The sequence below is a fragment of the Myxine glutinosa genome, chromosome 2 (assembly GCF_964187855.1).
Source record: "Myxine glutinosa chromosome 2, kmMyxGlut1.1, whole genome shotgun sequence".
Classification (NCBI taxonomy): domain Eukaryota; kingdom Metazoa; phylum Chordata; class Myxini; order Myxiniformes; family Myxinidae; genus Myxine; species Myxine glutinosa.
Genome location: NC_136262.1, coordinates 216,012,749 through 216,029,166, shown reverse-complemented (window position 1 = coordinate 216,029,166; position 16,418 = coordinate 216,012,749). Strand labels below are relative to the sequence as shown.

Here is a 16,418-nt window from a genome sequence, read left to right as displayed (position 1 = left end):
GTCAGTTACAACCTGAACGGGTCACCGTTTGTAATGGAACGACTCAGGATATTCTACTGCAAGTGCAGGAATTTGTAATGTTTGGTGCCGGCGATAGCTTGCCTTCTTTTTGTGGACACGGATCTCTAATGCACACCTGCTTATGCTACCAAATGGAACACCCAATTTTAACGTCCAGAGCAAACATTTAATTGCCCTGCATGTGAAGCACCAGGGTGGCAGTTTGTAGCTGTGTTGAAATTCAAACCCTGGCTTGCAGACTTCCTCTCTGGTCGTAGTCAACGTGTGGCCTTGAATGGGATCCTCTCATCTTCCTGTTCAGGCTGGAGGTCCACAAGGCAGTGTTCTGGGCCCTGTGCTTTTTCTGGTCTTCATCAATGATCTCTCTGACTCTCTTGAAAATCCTCTCTATCTCTTTGCTGATGACTCCACTCTCTGCTGCTCCATTCCTCATCCCTCAGATCGGCAGTCTGCAGCCTCCTCACTCTGCAGACCTGGACAAAATCACAGACTGGTCAAACAAGTGGAATATGTCTTTCAATCCTGACAAATCTCACGCTCACTGTGTCTCTCCAAAAAGACGGACTGGAAAACCCTCCCATCTACTTTCTCAACAATCCTCTCCAAGAAGTTCTGTCACTCAAGCTTCTGGGTCTCACTACGTGCCATGATCTTTCCTGGGAAAACCACATTTCCAAGCTGACCTCCAAAGCCAGTCGCCGACTGGGCATCCTCCGTCGTACGAAGTCCTTCCTTGGCACACCTGAGCTCCTCACCACATACAAGGCTTTCATCTGCAGCTCAATGGAATACTGTTCCCCCCTCTGGGCCGGTGCTCCTGCCTCACACCGAGCTCGGCTTCACGCTGTTGAAACCAAAGCTTTCAGAATCATTGGAATCTCCCGCGATGAAGCTAACTCCGAGGGCCTTTCACTCACTCACCGCAGGCAGGTAGGTAGGTGGTCTTTCTGTCTTCTACCGACTCCTATCCGGCCTAGCTCCCCCAGCTCTATCTGTGCTATGTCCCCCAAATATTCCTACAGGTTGCACAAGATCTGCCAGCAACCCTCTTCTGGTGAAACTGCCAAAATCAAGACTCTGCCCACCTTCACTCCTCTTTTCTTCCACCTCTGGAACAAACTCCCCCACTCCCTTCAATCCCACTCGTCCCTCCAGGTTTTTAAAATAGCTGTTCACCACCATCTCTTGTCTTCCCTCATCCAAAACCTTGATCTTTTCTACCCCCGTTAATTCACCCCTGATCCGCTTTTTTGAAATACCGACTTCTTTCCTGGAAGTTCTAGCAGTGTCAATGTTTTATACCTCTCCCAACCTCCCCCCCCTCCCACCCCCCGCCTTCCCATGACTCCTCCCCCCAAGCCCCTCGTTTCAAGCCCCCCCTCCCACAGATCTTCCGATGTCCGTTCTCTGCTGTTGTACTTGTGTGCTTCCCTCTCTCTCCTCATCTTGTCTCCCACTCCATTTCTTGTATGTTTTGTTTGTCAGATTATTTTTTGTGTGATTGATGTTAGCTTTTACACGAGCCTCGATCTTGTATACAAAAAACAAACAAAAAAAAAACTAGTTCGACAGCTAAGTCAGGTCTGCATACCTACATAATAGCTACGTGAAATACTGAACTGAATATCACCACAATGACCAGATCAAAACATGCTGCAGGCCAGAGGTTCCCCATGCCTACTGTAGAGTTCTGAGCCCATTCCCTTTCTCCAATGTATCAATGAGTATGGGTTGGAGGCTATGGAGACCATGCCCACTCTACTGCAGGCATGGTCCACTCCACTGCAGGCTTTTCGTGGGCTGTTATTTTTTGGCCTCATTTTTGGCTAGTCCTCTTCCTACCTTCCAACTCAGCACCTCTACCCCTTCCATGTATTATTCCAGAACCCCACACGTGGTTCTAAACTGAACACTCATCTCCATTTCTTCATCTTTTGTTTATTGGACTGTCTATGGTCTCACGTGACTCCTTCCGTTTTTCCAAGTGCTGCCCATCTTAAACCGATTCCTTCTCTCCTGTGCTCTCCAACTATTTTATTGACCCCTTCCTCTCCCTTTCTGCCACTTGTCAACTCATGTGCAATGTCCTTATCTCCATTCCTTTGTCAGCTTGAAATCTTGCTGCGCTGTGGTTTAGCTCCATGAGCCTAGATTTCCTAACAAAAGTACACCGACATCACCTCATGATGTCCATGTCTTGTATTTGATACATGTACAAGATCCCTGTACAAGTCACAAATGAAGAACTATATAAATACCTGATGACAAAAGCAAAGCATTGGGAGGAAAGCTTTAATGTTTGCAGTGTGGTTCTTCAGGGCACACTAAGGTTGAGTAATGAACCCAAAGGCAATTACAAAAGGCTTTATTGTGAATTCTACTTCCCCAGGGGCCTCATTTTAAAACGTTCAAAGGAATACAAGAGGAAAACGGGATGTAGTCAGGTTCACTATGTTTTTTCGTTCAGAATCATGGTAGATTAGCAAACCTATACATTTTTGGAAACGTTATTACATGCAAAATCTGAAAATCAATGTTTACATTTCCCAATTCCGACCAATTCCATTCGACCAATTCGACCATTCGACCAATCGCTTCGATCGACCATTCGACCAATTCGATTTGCCAATCAATTTGACCGACCTTTGCTTGTGTGTAACGGACTGTGAAAACGATGCGGACTATATTGTCGGATACGACACACAGGACAGTGATGACGAACTCTAAATGGCATATTCTGTAATCGTGTATGTTTGATGCCATTGACTGCCTGTGTATATTTTGTCATTGACTGCCTGTGTAGATGTGAAGTTATACTGACTGCATGTGTATATATGATTTTGCTGACTGCCTGTGTATGTTTGGTGATATGAATTATTGTGACACATTTTGATGTTATTAACTGCCTGTACAAAATGATAACATGTATTTGATTATGCAACTTATCGCGAATATAAAGACAGTATTTTGCAATTCAAAACCTTTGATTCGTGTCTTACCATTCCCCATAGCACTAATTTGATACTTTCGTTGGATTCCTCGTCCCTGAAAATATAGGTTTAGTATATTTTAAAAAGTTTTTAGGGTAATTAGAGGCAGAAATAGAACAAAATATGTATTTTACAGTGGCCATTTTGAAAATCCAAAATGGCCGCCATACAGGTATCTCTCCAAATGTAAACATTGATTTTTAGTTTCCTTATGCTATAACCTTTCCAAAAATGTATAGGTTTGCTAATCTACCATGATTTTGAACGAAATATAATTTATTGACATAGTGAACCTGACTAATGTGAAGAACTGACGAAGCATGGGTTAACAGCAAAAATGGTAAACAGATTTTGGCAAGAATCAAAATGTGATCACCATTCACCATGTCCACATCATAACACATCCTTTCAACTTGGCCTCCAATTAGTCTCACGTATCAGCATTCTTTCTTTAAAAATGGCACTTGTACATCACCCTCACCCTCCCCCTCCCTCGGAGAAGCCACAGTGATAGCTGCTGAAGATTCTTCAATGGAATCAAATTCAAACACGTCATCTGAGTTGTTGTCTTCCTCCAAGTTGTCATCCTCATTAAGACCTTCCAGCTTATTTCCTGGACTGTTGTATCCTCCAACTGAATAGGGAGAGGGGGAAGAGGGTTTTTGGGGGTTTTTTGCATACAAGATCGAGGCTCGTGTAAGAGCTAACATTAATCACCAAAAAACACACTGACACATAAAACATATGACAAAGGGAGCGGGAGACAAGATGGGGAGAGAGGGAAGCACACAAGTAAAACAGTAGAGAACAGGGACATCGGGAGATCTGTGGGAGGGAGAGGGCTTGGGGGGAAGAGGCATGGGAAAGGGGGGGGGGTGGGACAGGTACAAAACACATGGACACTGCTAGGTCTTCCAGGAAAGAAGTTGGTATTTCAAAAAAGTGGATTTGGGGTGAAATTAGCGGGGGTAGAAAAGATCAAGGTTTTGGATGGGGGAAGATAAGAGATGGTGGTGAACAGCTGTTTTAAAGACCTGGAGGGAGGAGTGGGATTGAAGAGAGTGAGGGAGTTTGTTCCAGAGGTGGGAGAAAAGGTGAATTAAAGAGTGAAGGTGAGCAGAGAGTCAAGATTTTGGCAGGCTAACCAGAAGAGGGTTGCAGGCAGATCTTGTGCGACCTGTAGGAATATTTGGGGGACAGAGCACAGACATAGCTGGGGGAGCAAGGCCGGAGAGGAGTCGGTAGAAGACAGAGGTCGGTAGAAGGGTTCACTTTTTCATAAAACGTTCAAAAAAGATTGAATGGAAAAAAGAAATAATTTCTTCAGAATGGATAAGTGAAGATGCCAATAAAGGGCAGGAAATGTTTTAGCATTCCAATCATCTGCTTTGTGGTCGTCACGAAACTGATCTACTTGCACCACTACGTTGGAAGCTTCTGCCGACAAAAAAAATCATACGGGAGGAAAACAAAGTCTATTTGAATGGCTGCAATGTTTGAACACAAAGGGAAGCAATCTTAAAGTCGGTGATAAATCGAAGCAGGTTATTATTCAACCAGTCGAATTTAATCAGTAAAGGTTTATAACTGAAGAAGCTAGACTTACCGGTCAGTGAGCCGACGTTTTTGAAAACGGGAAGTAGCAAGAACAAAATCACGTCCGGTGAACAACAACAGGACACGGATCAATAAATTCCGTATTACGTAAATTCCGTAAATTCTGGAATGACCATTCCGTATTTGGCTGGGCTGTCTGAGAAAGTGAGAAGATCCTCCTCCAAGTTCGGCATTGTTACATCATATAAACCACACAATTCTGCGGAGCCAGTTCATGTTGAGGCTGAGATCCAAAAGGATTGGAAACGAGACTCGGTGTCTGGCATCAGGTGTGGAGACCCATCATGCACCGAGACCTACTGTGCCTAGGAGAAACTGGGTAAACTCTTAAGGCCGTATGAACCAGCATCGTCGTCCAGCTTATGACAAGGCTTTGAACTCTGCTGTATATACGCACTTGAACCCGCATGGTCACAACTTTGATAGCAATGAAGTGGTCATCTTAGACGGAGAAAAAAGTGGTTTGCTTGTGGTGTCACGGAATCCATTTGGGAAAGAGCTGAATCACCATCTCTCAACAAAAGGGGTGGTTTGCGATGTAATCTGTCACGGACGTGGGAGAAGGGGATTACATCTCTACCTCATCGTCTGCAACCATCACGGGACGCCCGGATTGGTCAACAGACCAATTCATCTTACCAACGGTTGAGGCCACGTGATGATTTTCAAGCTTCTTCACTTCAATATCTGCCGTGAAAGAGGCTCAGCTGACTTGTGAATCCAGCCTTTTCAATTCTAAACTTTTACTGATTACAGTAGGCGATAGTTATTTACCTTTGTGCAAAAGGTTTTGAATTTATCACTGACCTTCGGCTATGAAAAGGATCAACATGTCTGCTTGAATGTCTGTTTGCTTATACAGTGCCTTCAGTAAGTATTCACACCACTTGACCTTTTCACATTTTCTTGTGTTCCAGGCTGAACTTAAAATGGATTAAAGTGAGATTTTTTGTCACTGATCCACACAAAATACCCCATAATGTCAAAGTGGAAGTTTTTTTACAAGTTTTTACCAAATAATTAAAATGAAATACAGAAATATCTAATTTACCCCCTGAATGAATACTTTGTAGAAGTGCCTTTGGCAGCAATTTCGAGAGTTTCTCCCATTCTTCATTGCAGATTTGCTCAAGCTCTGTCAAGTTGGATGGGGAGTGTCAGCGAACAGCAATATTCAGGTCTTTCCACAGATTCTCAATTTGATTCAAGTCTGAGCTTTGGCTGGGCCACTCAAGGACTTTCTCGTTCTTTTCCTGAAGCCATTCCAGTGTTGCTTTGGCTGTATGATTTGGGTCATTGTCCTGTTGGAACAGAAATCTTCACCACAGTCTAAGGTCTTTTGCACTCTGAAGCAGGTTCTCCTCAAGGATTTGACTGTATTTGGCTCCGTTCATTGTTCCCTCTATCCTTACAAGTCTCCCAGTCCCTGCCTCTGAAAAGCATCCCCATGGCATGATTGTGCCACCAGCATGCTTCATGGTAGGGATGGTGTTAGATGAGCGACGGGCTGTGCTGGACTAGACGGATTTATGAAAAAAGGCCATGTATAAGCTTCTAGGTGCATTTTTGGGTAAAAGTTAGGAACCTCACTTTTTAACATAAATAGGGTTTGCTGAATTCGATTAACCCAGTTCCCAAGCCGAATTTTGAGTTTTTGACCTTCGAATTAGCATAAACAAAATGGCCGCCAAATTGCCATTTTTGGACAATTTCTTTGAACAAGCATTTATATACTATGTATATACATGCAGCTCTTTTACTATAACTTTACAGCTTTTACCCCAAAATGCACCTAGAAGCTTATACATGGCCTTTTTTCATAAATCCGTCGAGTCTATATTATGGTTGGGGACATATTGAAAGAGACATTCAAACTGATATTGAACCCACTCTCCCATAAAGCCTAGATTTGTGAAGGGTTGCATAGACTGTTGTCCTTCTGGCAGGTTCTCCCATCTCAGACAAAGAACTCTGTAGTTCTGTCAGAGTGATCATTAGGTTTAAATGCTGTTGTAAAGTTTCCGTGGTGGAATAACAATAAAGTAAAAGGTTTAGGTTTTGTAGGCCTCAACGTTTACCCAAAACAATGAGTCCTTCTTTCCTTCATTTTCTTTTGCTTTGGAGTTATTTTTAAAGTATAAAGAATATAAATAGCTATTTTAAGAGCCAACACATGGTGTGAACCGTAAACCTTTTATTTCATGATCATTGGGTTCTTGGTCACCTCCCTCACCAAGGTCCTTCTTGCCCGGTTGCTCAGTTTGGTCGGAGGGCCAGCACGAGGAAGAGTCTGGATCGTTCCATATTCTTTGCATTTCCTAATTATGGAGCTCACTGTGCTCTGGGGAACTTTCAACACTCTAGAAATTGTTTTGTACCCTTCCTCAGATTTCTATCTCTGATTTCTATGGACAGTTCCTTGAACTTCATGGTCAAGTTTTTATTTCTGCTCTGACATGCATTGTCAACTGTGGTACCTTACATGGAAAGGTGTGTTTATTTCTAAATCATGTCCAATCAATTGAGTTGGCCACAGGTGGACGCCAATCAAGTTGTAGAGAAATCTCAAGGATGATCAAAGGAAATTGGATGCACCTGGGCTCAATTTGGAGTGTCATAACAAAAGGGTTGAATACTTACTGACAAGACATTTCAGCGTTTCATTTTTAATTAATTTTTAAAAAAATTCTAAAAATAAAATTCCACTTGACATTGTGAGGTATTATGTGTAGGTCAGTGACAAAGAATCCAAATTTAATCCATTTTAAATTGAGGATCTAACACCAAAATGTGAAAAAGTCATGGGGTATGAATACTTTCTAAAGGCACTGTAGACTCAAAAATGGCTAGGCCGATCACCCAATTATGTACATGTGCTGGGAGTACCCAGGGTCAGGTCATGGGCATAAAATAATACCTCCTTCCCCACAAGGGTGGGGTGATTAGTGATTTTCGCCTGTGCACATTGTTTACCAACTCCTGCCGGATGGATATGGTATTACGAACCATGGCCAAAAAAACCCCAAATTTGTTCCACTGTCCCCTCTTAAGCTGCGCCTGGAAGGAGTGGGCGTTTCTAGTACCATAATGGTAATAACCCTTATTACCTCTGGCACCGAAGGTGGATGGAGGTTATGTTTTCACCCCTGTCTGTTAACAAGATATTTCAAAAAGTTGTGGGCAGATTCGGATGAAATTTGGCAGAGAGGTAGCGTATGCGACAAGGAAGGATCGATTCGATTTTGGTGAAGATCTGAACATGGATTCAGATACGAGAATTATTTAATTTGGAAGCAATTATTCACCATTGAGAGATCAGGCAAAAAGCTTGTGGTGAGCAAGTTGCTTCAAAAAGCCTCAATCTTGTGGTGAGGCAGTTGCCCAGAAACAACTTGCCTTCGCCTCCTGGAAAGCAAGTCCAACGGAAGGAAATCTCATTTCCTTTCACAAAGCTCGGAACAATTGTGTGTCTACCCTCAGGAGAGCCAGGAAACAATATCTCTCTACTCTCAAGACTGAACTCTCCTATCTGTCTCCCTCTTCCAAATCCTGGTGGTGTCTGGTCAAATCTGTTTCTGGTGTTTGTTTCCCCTCCATCCCCTCCCTTACCTCAAATGGCTACACAGCTGACTCCGCACGTGAAAAATCTAAATGCCTCAACTCTGTGTTTGCCTCAAAATCTTGTCCCAAACCCATTCCTCTCTGTACCCACCGTACCCAGTCGTACCCAGCTGCTCCTGGACTCTGTGTCCTTTTCTCCTGACAGGGTGAAGTTTCTGTCAATCCTCGACTCTGATTGTGCAACTGGACCAGACGGCATCATCCTACGGGTCCTAAAATCCTGCTCTGCCGCATTTTCACTCCCCCTCTCTGTTCTCTTCACCCTCTCTTTTGCTCAAGGTCATCTGTCTTCAGCTTGGAAATCAGCAAACATTACTGCTGTACACAAAAAAGGTGCAAAAACAGATCCTTGCAACTACAGACCAATCCGCCTTCTCCAAATTATCAGCCAAGTCATGGAATCCATCATTGCTTCAGATATCAAATCCTTCCTCTTCTCCAATGGCTTGATCTCTCATCATCAATTTGGTTTCAGACCAGGTCACTCTACTCGTGACATGCTGCTTCTGCTGTCTCAACAATGGATGGAGGTCCTCAATGCCAAACAGGAAATTAGAGCTGTCTTCCTTGACATATCACGTGCCTTCGATACGGTCTGGCACCATGCTCTGCTCACCAAACTCTCCTCCTATGGTATCCATGGAAATCTCCACGCATGGCTTGCGGACTTCTTCTCTAGTCGTAGTCAACGTGTGGCCCTGAATGGGTTTCTCTCATCTCCCCTTCCTGTTCAGGCTGGAGTTCCCGCAAGGCAGTGTTCTTGGCCCTGTGCTTTTTCTGGTCTTCATCAATGATCTCTCTGACTCTCTTGAAAATCCTCTCTGTCTCTTTGCTGATGACTCTACTCTCTGCCATTCCATTCCTCATCCCTAAGATCGGCAGTCTGCAGCCTCCTCACTCTCTGCAGACCTGGACAAAATCACAGACTGGTCAAACAAGTGGAACATGTCTTTCAATCCTGACAAATCTCACACTCTTACGATGTCTCTCCGAAAAGACCGACTGGACAACCCTCCCATCCACTTTCTCAACAATCCTCTCCAAGAAGTTCTGTCACTCAAGCTTTTGGGTCCCACTATCTGCCATGATCTTTCCTGGGAAAACCACATTTCCAATCTGGCCTCCAAAGCCAGTCGCTGACTGGGCATCCTCCATCGTGTGAAGTCCTTCCTTGGCACACCTGAGCTCCTCACCACATACAAGGCTTTCATCCGCAGCTCACTGGAATACTGTTCTCCCCTCTGGGCTGGTGCTCCTGCCTCACACCGAGCTCGTCTCCACGCTGTTGAAACCAAAGCATTCAGAATCATTGGAATCTCTCGCGATGAAGCCAACTCCGCGGGCCTTTCACTCACTCACCGCAGGCAGGTAGGCAGGTGGTCTTTCTGTCTTCTACCCACTCCTATTTAGCCTTGCTCCCCCAGCTCTATCTGTGCTCTGTCCCCCAAATATTCCTACAGGTCGCACAAGATCTGCCAGTAACCCTCTTCTGGTGAAATTGCCAAAATCAGGACTCTCTGCTCAACTTCACTCCTTCATTCCTCTTTACTCCCGCCTCTGGAACAAACTCCCTCACTCTCTTCAATCCCACTCCTCCCTCCAGGTCTTTAAAACAGCTGTTCACCACAATATCTTATCTTCCCCCATCCAAAACCTTGATCTCTTCTACCCCCGTTAATTCACCCCAGATCCACTTCTTTTTTTTTTGAAATCCCGACTTCTTTCTTTCCTGGAAGTTCTCACAGTGTCCATGTGTTGTTACCTTTCCCACCCCCTCCTCCCCCGCCTTCCCATGCCCCCTCACCCCAAGCCCTCTCCCTCCCCCAGATCTCCCGATGTCCCTGTTCTCTGCTGTTGTACTTGTGTGCTTCCCTCTCTCTCCCAATCTTGTCTCCCGCTCCCTTTATTGTATGTTTTGTGTGTCCATTTGTCCTTTTTTGTGATTGATGTTAGCTCTTTCACAAGCCTCGATGTTGTATACAATAAAAAAACAACAAAAAAAAAGCGATATACAACATGGTATTTAAAAAAGTTATGAACCAGCTATGACTAAACTTGGTGGACGATTTGGTTAGGTGACAAGAAAAAGCTGATTAGATTTTGGTTCAGGTCGGAATCCAGATCTGACCGATCAGTGGGATACAAAACATACACTGTTCGGCCTGGCGAAGGTATGCGCTCTACTGAGTGCTGTTCTACTTTAAGGAGTCGCATTAATTGAGTGAAACTGTGCACGTGATAAACATACCACACGATAATTTAGGTTGGCCTGTTTAGAGTTCTCATCTAAACCCATTGGTCATGATACTGGTATCTCGTCCTATGATTTGTCCATTAAAAAAGTCTAATTCATGTAAGAGTGCAATCGTGTGTCACAATGTTCTTGTCCATACAATTTATGTATAAGCTCATGTTTGCTTCTTTGCACTACATCACTAAAAACAGCAGAAGGAGAGGAGGGGAGCGAGAGGAGGGGAGCGAGAGGACGGTAGGAAAAGACGCAGGGAGTGAGATGAGGAGAGCAAGAGGAGGGAAGCGAAGGTAGGGGAGCGATAGTAGGGGAGCGAGGGTAGGGAGGGGTTGGGGAAGCTCTGGTTTGAACATTAAAAAAATTAAAGATTGATCCATGATATGAGGAAGAGTCAAAAAGCTTTTCCCTTTTCAAAGTTTCTGTGGTGAAAACAACTTCCATTCCAATGACATGAGGAAACACCCGCTGCTGGGGAAAGTCTGTGACTGGCCGAAAACGGCATAGGAAGAGAGTAACATCTGGTGGGTTTTGCTGGCAGAGGAGCATTCCTTCATAGCTCGGGAAAATCATTTTGACTCCATTTCCCATGTCCTTTCACTTTTTGTTTCATATCCACAGCAACCCATTTTGCAACAATCCCTCATCTATGGTTTATGCAAAATAATATTTTTATTATATTATTTCATTTTGCCTTTTAACACGAGGACCCCCAGAATGCATGGACAGTTAGTTACACAGCTGTTTTTGCAAATATGGCTCAGGTACTCCACCCATAAGGTTTTGCTTTAAGATTCTACCCTTGTTGCACGCAACAGGAAACGATTGACCATTTAAATAATTTCAGCAAAAAAATCATTGTTGTGAAACTAATAGCTGTTTAAAAATCAATTCGAAACAGGGGGAGGAAGGGTTGCTGGCTAGCTCCTCTGACCTGTCTAGCCTGGGTTTGATTCTCAGTCCAGCTATAAATGTCAACCTGGTATGTGTGTGTGCCGTCCCTCGGATGGATGTTAGACCGGGGGTCCTGTCTACCTCTGCTGGTGGATATTACAGATCACAGTGTTCTCAAAGTGTAGGTGACCTATCGCTGGCATTCACGCTGCAATCCAATTTTTGTACCTACCTACAGGGGGCACTGCATTAATGGCACAGCTGCTCCACCTTCCCAAATCATTCAGCCAACATACCATTTTATTGGACGATGCCTTCAACAAAAAGACACATTTTAAGCTTAGGTTTACTTGTTTGCACATGGCAATTTCCATGCATTTGGAACGTATTACACTTTATACACTTACCTGTGTAGGAACGATCTAGGCGGACATGCCGACGTTCCTCCACAGAATTTTCGGGCATAGTCTTCTGACGACACATTACCCGCTTTTCATGCTCCATCTGAATTAATACAAGATGGTCAATGGACTGTCTATATCATAGCCTTAAAATGTAACAAAAATTAAATAGGTATTAGAATCCACTTTTTTCATAACAAATCATTAACAATGGGGTAGAATTGTGCGGGCCATGGAGTAGAAGGGCTGTATCAGGTTTCAGAGCAATTGGTTGTTAAATAAGGGACAAGAGATAATTGGCAAGAGATAACAATTCAGGCAAGAGATAATGCAGTGCCTTCAGTAAGTATTCACACCCCTTGAATTTTTCACATTTTGTTGTGTTACAGCCAGAATTTAAAATGGATTAAAGAGATTTTTTTTTTGTCACTGATCTGCACATATCATCCTATAATGACAAAGTGGATTTTTTTTTAAAACTTTCTCCAAAATAATTGAAAACGAAAAGCTGAAATATCTTGAGTCAATAAGTATTCAACCCCTTTGCTATGACACTCCAAAATGACCTCAGCTGATTCCAATTTGCTTTGATCATCCTTAAGATGTCCCTGAAACTTGACTGGAGTCCATCGGTGGCCAATTCAATTGATTGGACATGGTTTATAAAGAAACACACCTTTCTATATAAGGTCCCACAGTTGACAGTGCATGTCAGAGCAGACGCTCTACCCTGAAGTCCAGGGAGCTGTCTATAGAACTCTGAGATAGAATTGTGAGGAGGCATAGATCCGGGGAAGGGTATAAAACAATTTCTAGAGTGTTGAGAATTCCTGAGAACGCAGTGAACTCCATCATTAGGAAATGGAAAGAATATGGAACTACCCAGACTCTTCCTAGAGCTGGCCGTCCGAGCAAACTGAACAACCGGGAAAGAAGGACCTTGGTCAGGGAGGTGACAAAGAACCCAATGACCACTCTGACAGAACTATCGAGTTCCTTGGCTAAAATGGGAGAACCCACTGAAAGGACAACAGTTTCTGCAGCACTTCACAAATCGACACTTTATGGGAGACTGTCCAGACGGAAGCCACTCCTGAGAAAAAGACACATGACAGCATGCCTCGAGTTTGCAAAAATGCACGTGAAAGACTCAGAGCATGAGGAAAAAGATTGTGATCTGATGAGACGAAAATTGAACTCTTTGGCCTGAATGCAAAATGCTACATCTGGTGGAACAAAACACAGTTCATCACCCATTTAACACCACCCCTACAGTGAAGCATGGTGGTGGCAGCATCATTCTATGGGGTGTTTTCAGCGGCAGGGACTGGGAGTCTTGTAAGGATAGAGGGAACGATGAATGGAGCCAAATACTGGCAAATCTTTGAGGAGAACCAGTGTCAGAGTGCAAAAGACCTCAGACTGTGGTGAAGATTTAAGTTCCAACAGGACAATGACCCCAAGCCTACAGCCAAAGCAACACTGGAATGGCTTCAGAACAAGAACTTAATAATCCTTCAGTGGTCCAGCCAAAGCCCAGACTTGAATCCCATTGAGAATCAGTGGAAAGACTTGAATATTGCTGTTCACCGATGCTCCCCATCCAACTTGGGAGAGTTTGAGCAAATCTGCAAGGAAGAATGGGAGAAACTCCTGAGATCTCAAAGAAGGCTAAAAGCTGTAATCGCTGCCAAAGGTGCTTCTATGGAGTATTTAATCAGGAGGTTGAATAGTTATGTAAATGAGATATTTCTGTATTTTATTTTTAAATATTTTTGAGAAATTTCAAAAAAAATAAAAATAAATCCACTGACATTATGTGGTATTGTCAATCAATGACAAAAATCTCAATTATTAGCGCTGAGGAAGCGCCTCTAGCGAATGACTTCCAGCCAGTGTAACGCGAATTCCTGTCACAGGAATTCTGAGATCATATAAGTGTGACGTGGCAGTTCCTGATTGGTTCGTGTTGGGGAACCCCTTCTCGCTGCCGACGTGACGTAAATTCGCGCACGCGCACTGGTGAAGCACGAGATTCGGCCCAAGGTTCTTATTATTATTATTTTTGTATACAAGATCGAGGCTCGAACCATGATCGAGGCTCGAAATTCCATGCCCGAACCTCAGCGCAATCCAAGAGGATTCACTTGTTCCATTTTTAATTCAGTCTGTAACATAACAAAATGTGAAAAACGTCAAGGGGTGTGAATACTTTTTGAAGGCACTGCAGATGAACTGATTAGATTTTGGTATCAAAGGTCAGACGTCATGTCAGGTTAAAAACACGACACTCGAGAACAACTGAAGGGATTTAAATCAAACTTGGTACAAGTATGTATAATGATGGAATAATGTGGGCAGAAGCATATCGTTCGACGTTGCGATGTCGAAGAGTGCATTGTTGTTAAAAAAAAAAATACACATTGTGCTTAGCTATATATTTTTTTAAACACCTTTGGAAGCCATTTTTCCCAGCAGAGCAGGGGTTGGCCTTTATCGGGCACCGTGGTCCCCTTTTTGAAGCAATGTTTTATGGCCGGATGCCCTTCCTGCCGCCAACCCTGTTAGTCGCCTCTTGCCACACACAGGGAATTTCCAGTGAGCTGGTTCTCAATTTGCCGACCTCGGAAGGATGACAGGCTGAGTCAACCCCCCTGGCGTTAATTCAGCGATCGACCGGGATTCAAACCCAGGATCCTAGGATCCCAAGCCGGCACCCTAACCGCTAAGCCAACACCAGGCCGTTATATTGTCCCTAGCTATACTGTCCATAAATTATTTATGCTGCCTCGTCAGCATCACGTATTACAAGACGGCTTACCTTGCCATTTTCCCTGTTTACCAGAGTAAATCTATGCTGTGCGAATCACGTGGACCGAACTACCTAACTAACGCGGACCTGCTATCCATATAACAATATAGCTTTTGAACCCCACACTCACCCCCTGCCCCCTCCTTCCACATAACAATATGTTCATACAACCGTTTAAGAAAAGCAAAGGGAAGCCTCAGGATGACCACCACTTATGAAGAGAAAGCCATTTATAATAGACTAAATAGAGCATTGTTAGTGGACTTGGAAAGAACTTACCAAATTGTGAAATGAGACTAGGACAAATAAAAAAATGGGGTTCTAAAGGGAAATCAAAGGAGACTACAATAACAGCATCCCCTGAAACCCACAAAGTCAAATCAAACCCTGAGAAAACATTTACAATTCAGAATATGAAAAACACACTCAGTTACAAGAAAAAGTTTTAATTGAAGATGGATCGGTGAGATTATTTTAAATTGTTGACATTTTGGAAAACGTTCTCGAGACATAGATTGCACGAGTTGAATAGGGGAGATTTGAGATCCATTTCATGAAGAGGACCTTCAGAAAAAAATAATTGTAGTTATTTTTAACCATTTTGCAGAAAAGTGAGGCCTTATTGGAAATAGCATGTTCACATCAACAGTACGCTGCTGTAAACAAGAATCTGTTTTGCCCAAGGCAAAGGCAGCACCAGGTGAAAACGTAGATGACATGTGAGGGATAGGTTTTAGTTTTGTCCTTGGGTAAAACCGAAAAGGAAAACATTAATCATTATCAAATGCGAGTTTAATTCGACATGATTTTGTTCTTGCGTAAATTTCATGAAGATTCTTAGAAATTTACCTCGTACGTCTACAAATGGCATAGATTAGAAAATATCATGCGGAATACAAAAGGAGTGTGGCGTGTTGTCTTCAAATATCTTGAAGAGGTGGGTCAGCATTGGTTGACGTTCATGGATTTTGGCGAGACCCCATGCATTGGATATTCATGACAATTTAACAAGAAGTATACAAATAGGTGATGTGAATTACTTGGGTCATTGGGAAACTTAGGGTGAGCTCGCGTTTACATTTTGGTTTCAGCTCTGCTCCACCAGGAGGTGAGTGTGCCGATTGGCCAGAATGATAATCTCTAAACGACAGTACTTAGGCCACTGGGGTGGTATCTCTGGCTGACTTCACTATTCCCTACATGTATCAAACATCGGATTGGTGATGATATCAAGATGAGGACCCTTTCTCATCTGTAACTCCCCTGTAGCCATGATTGCGTAACATCCTATGGAATATCAGATCAAATAATACATGTCTTGCAAGTTATTGGAATAATAAAAGCAATGATGATCCTTCACTTGATATGGCAAAAAAGTCTACACTGACAAACAAAATTCGAAAAAGGGGTGGGGAAAGAGCAAAGAAAGTAAACAAAATAAAAAAACATACTCGGCTGGTGAGCCTCTGGAACTTCCTCCGACGGAGCATAATCTCCTTTGCTTGTCTCTCACTGTCCTCCACAGGTAAGGAATGTCTGTTGACTGTTGCCAGCTGGAGACAAGCGAGACAAGGAAACACATTGTACCGCTTTCACCAGACAATTTATTTGTCTCAACTATCAGGACGAAAACAAAGCTTGCAGCATTGGCAGGTATTAAGTGAGTGCGGTATTTCAATGCAATACTGTACAAGTATGATTTCAAAACGTGACATAGAGGCCGCACATAAATATATGAAAGTAGTGTTGTCATTACTTTAAATACCAGTTGATCTCAGAATTTTATGTGCTTGCCGAAATGTTTAAGATCAAAT

At 43.3% G+C, this 16,418-nt stretch overlaps 1 protein-coding gene across 6 annotated transcripts in view; it reads right to left on the bottom strand.

Moving 5' to 3' along the window:
- Positions 1 to 2,294: 2,294 nt before the first annotated feature.
- LOC137420850 (sodium/hydrogen exchanger 1) overlaps positions 2,295 to 16,418 on the bottom strand; it is a 124,409-nt gene continuing 110,285 nt past the window's right edge. Inside the window, exons 11-14 of one of the 6 annotated variants that reach the window (XM_078772250.1) lie at positions 16,056 to 16,157; positions 11,799 to 11,895; positions 3,454 to 3,645; positions 2,295 to 2,509 (exon numbers count right to left, since the gene is read on the bottom strand). In XM_078772250.1, the coding sequence (XP_078628376.1) occupies positions 2,430 to 2,509; positions 3,454 to 3,645; positions 11,799 to 11,895; positions 16,056 to 16,157 (471 nt within the window). In that variant the 3' untranslated portion in view covers positions 2,295 to 2,429. Of the gene's footprint in view, positions 2,510 to 3,301; positions 3,646 to 11,798; positions 11,896 to 16,055; positions 16,158 to 16,418 lie in introns of those variants that run through there. The other 5 variants (XR_013622478.1, XR_013622477.1, XM_078772251.1 and 2 more) reach the window with 5 other exon arrangements.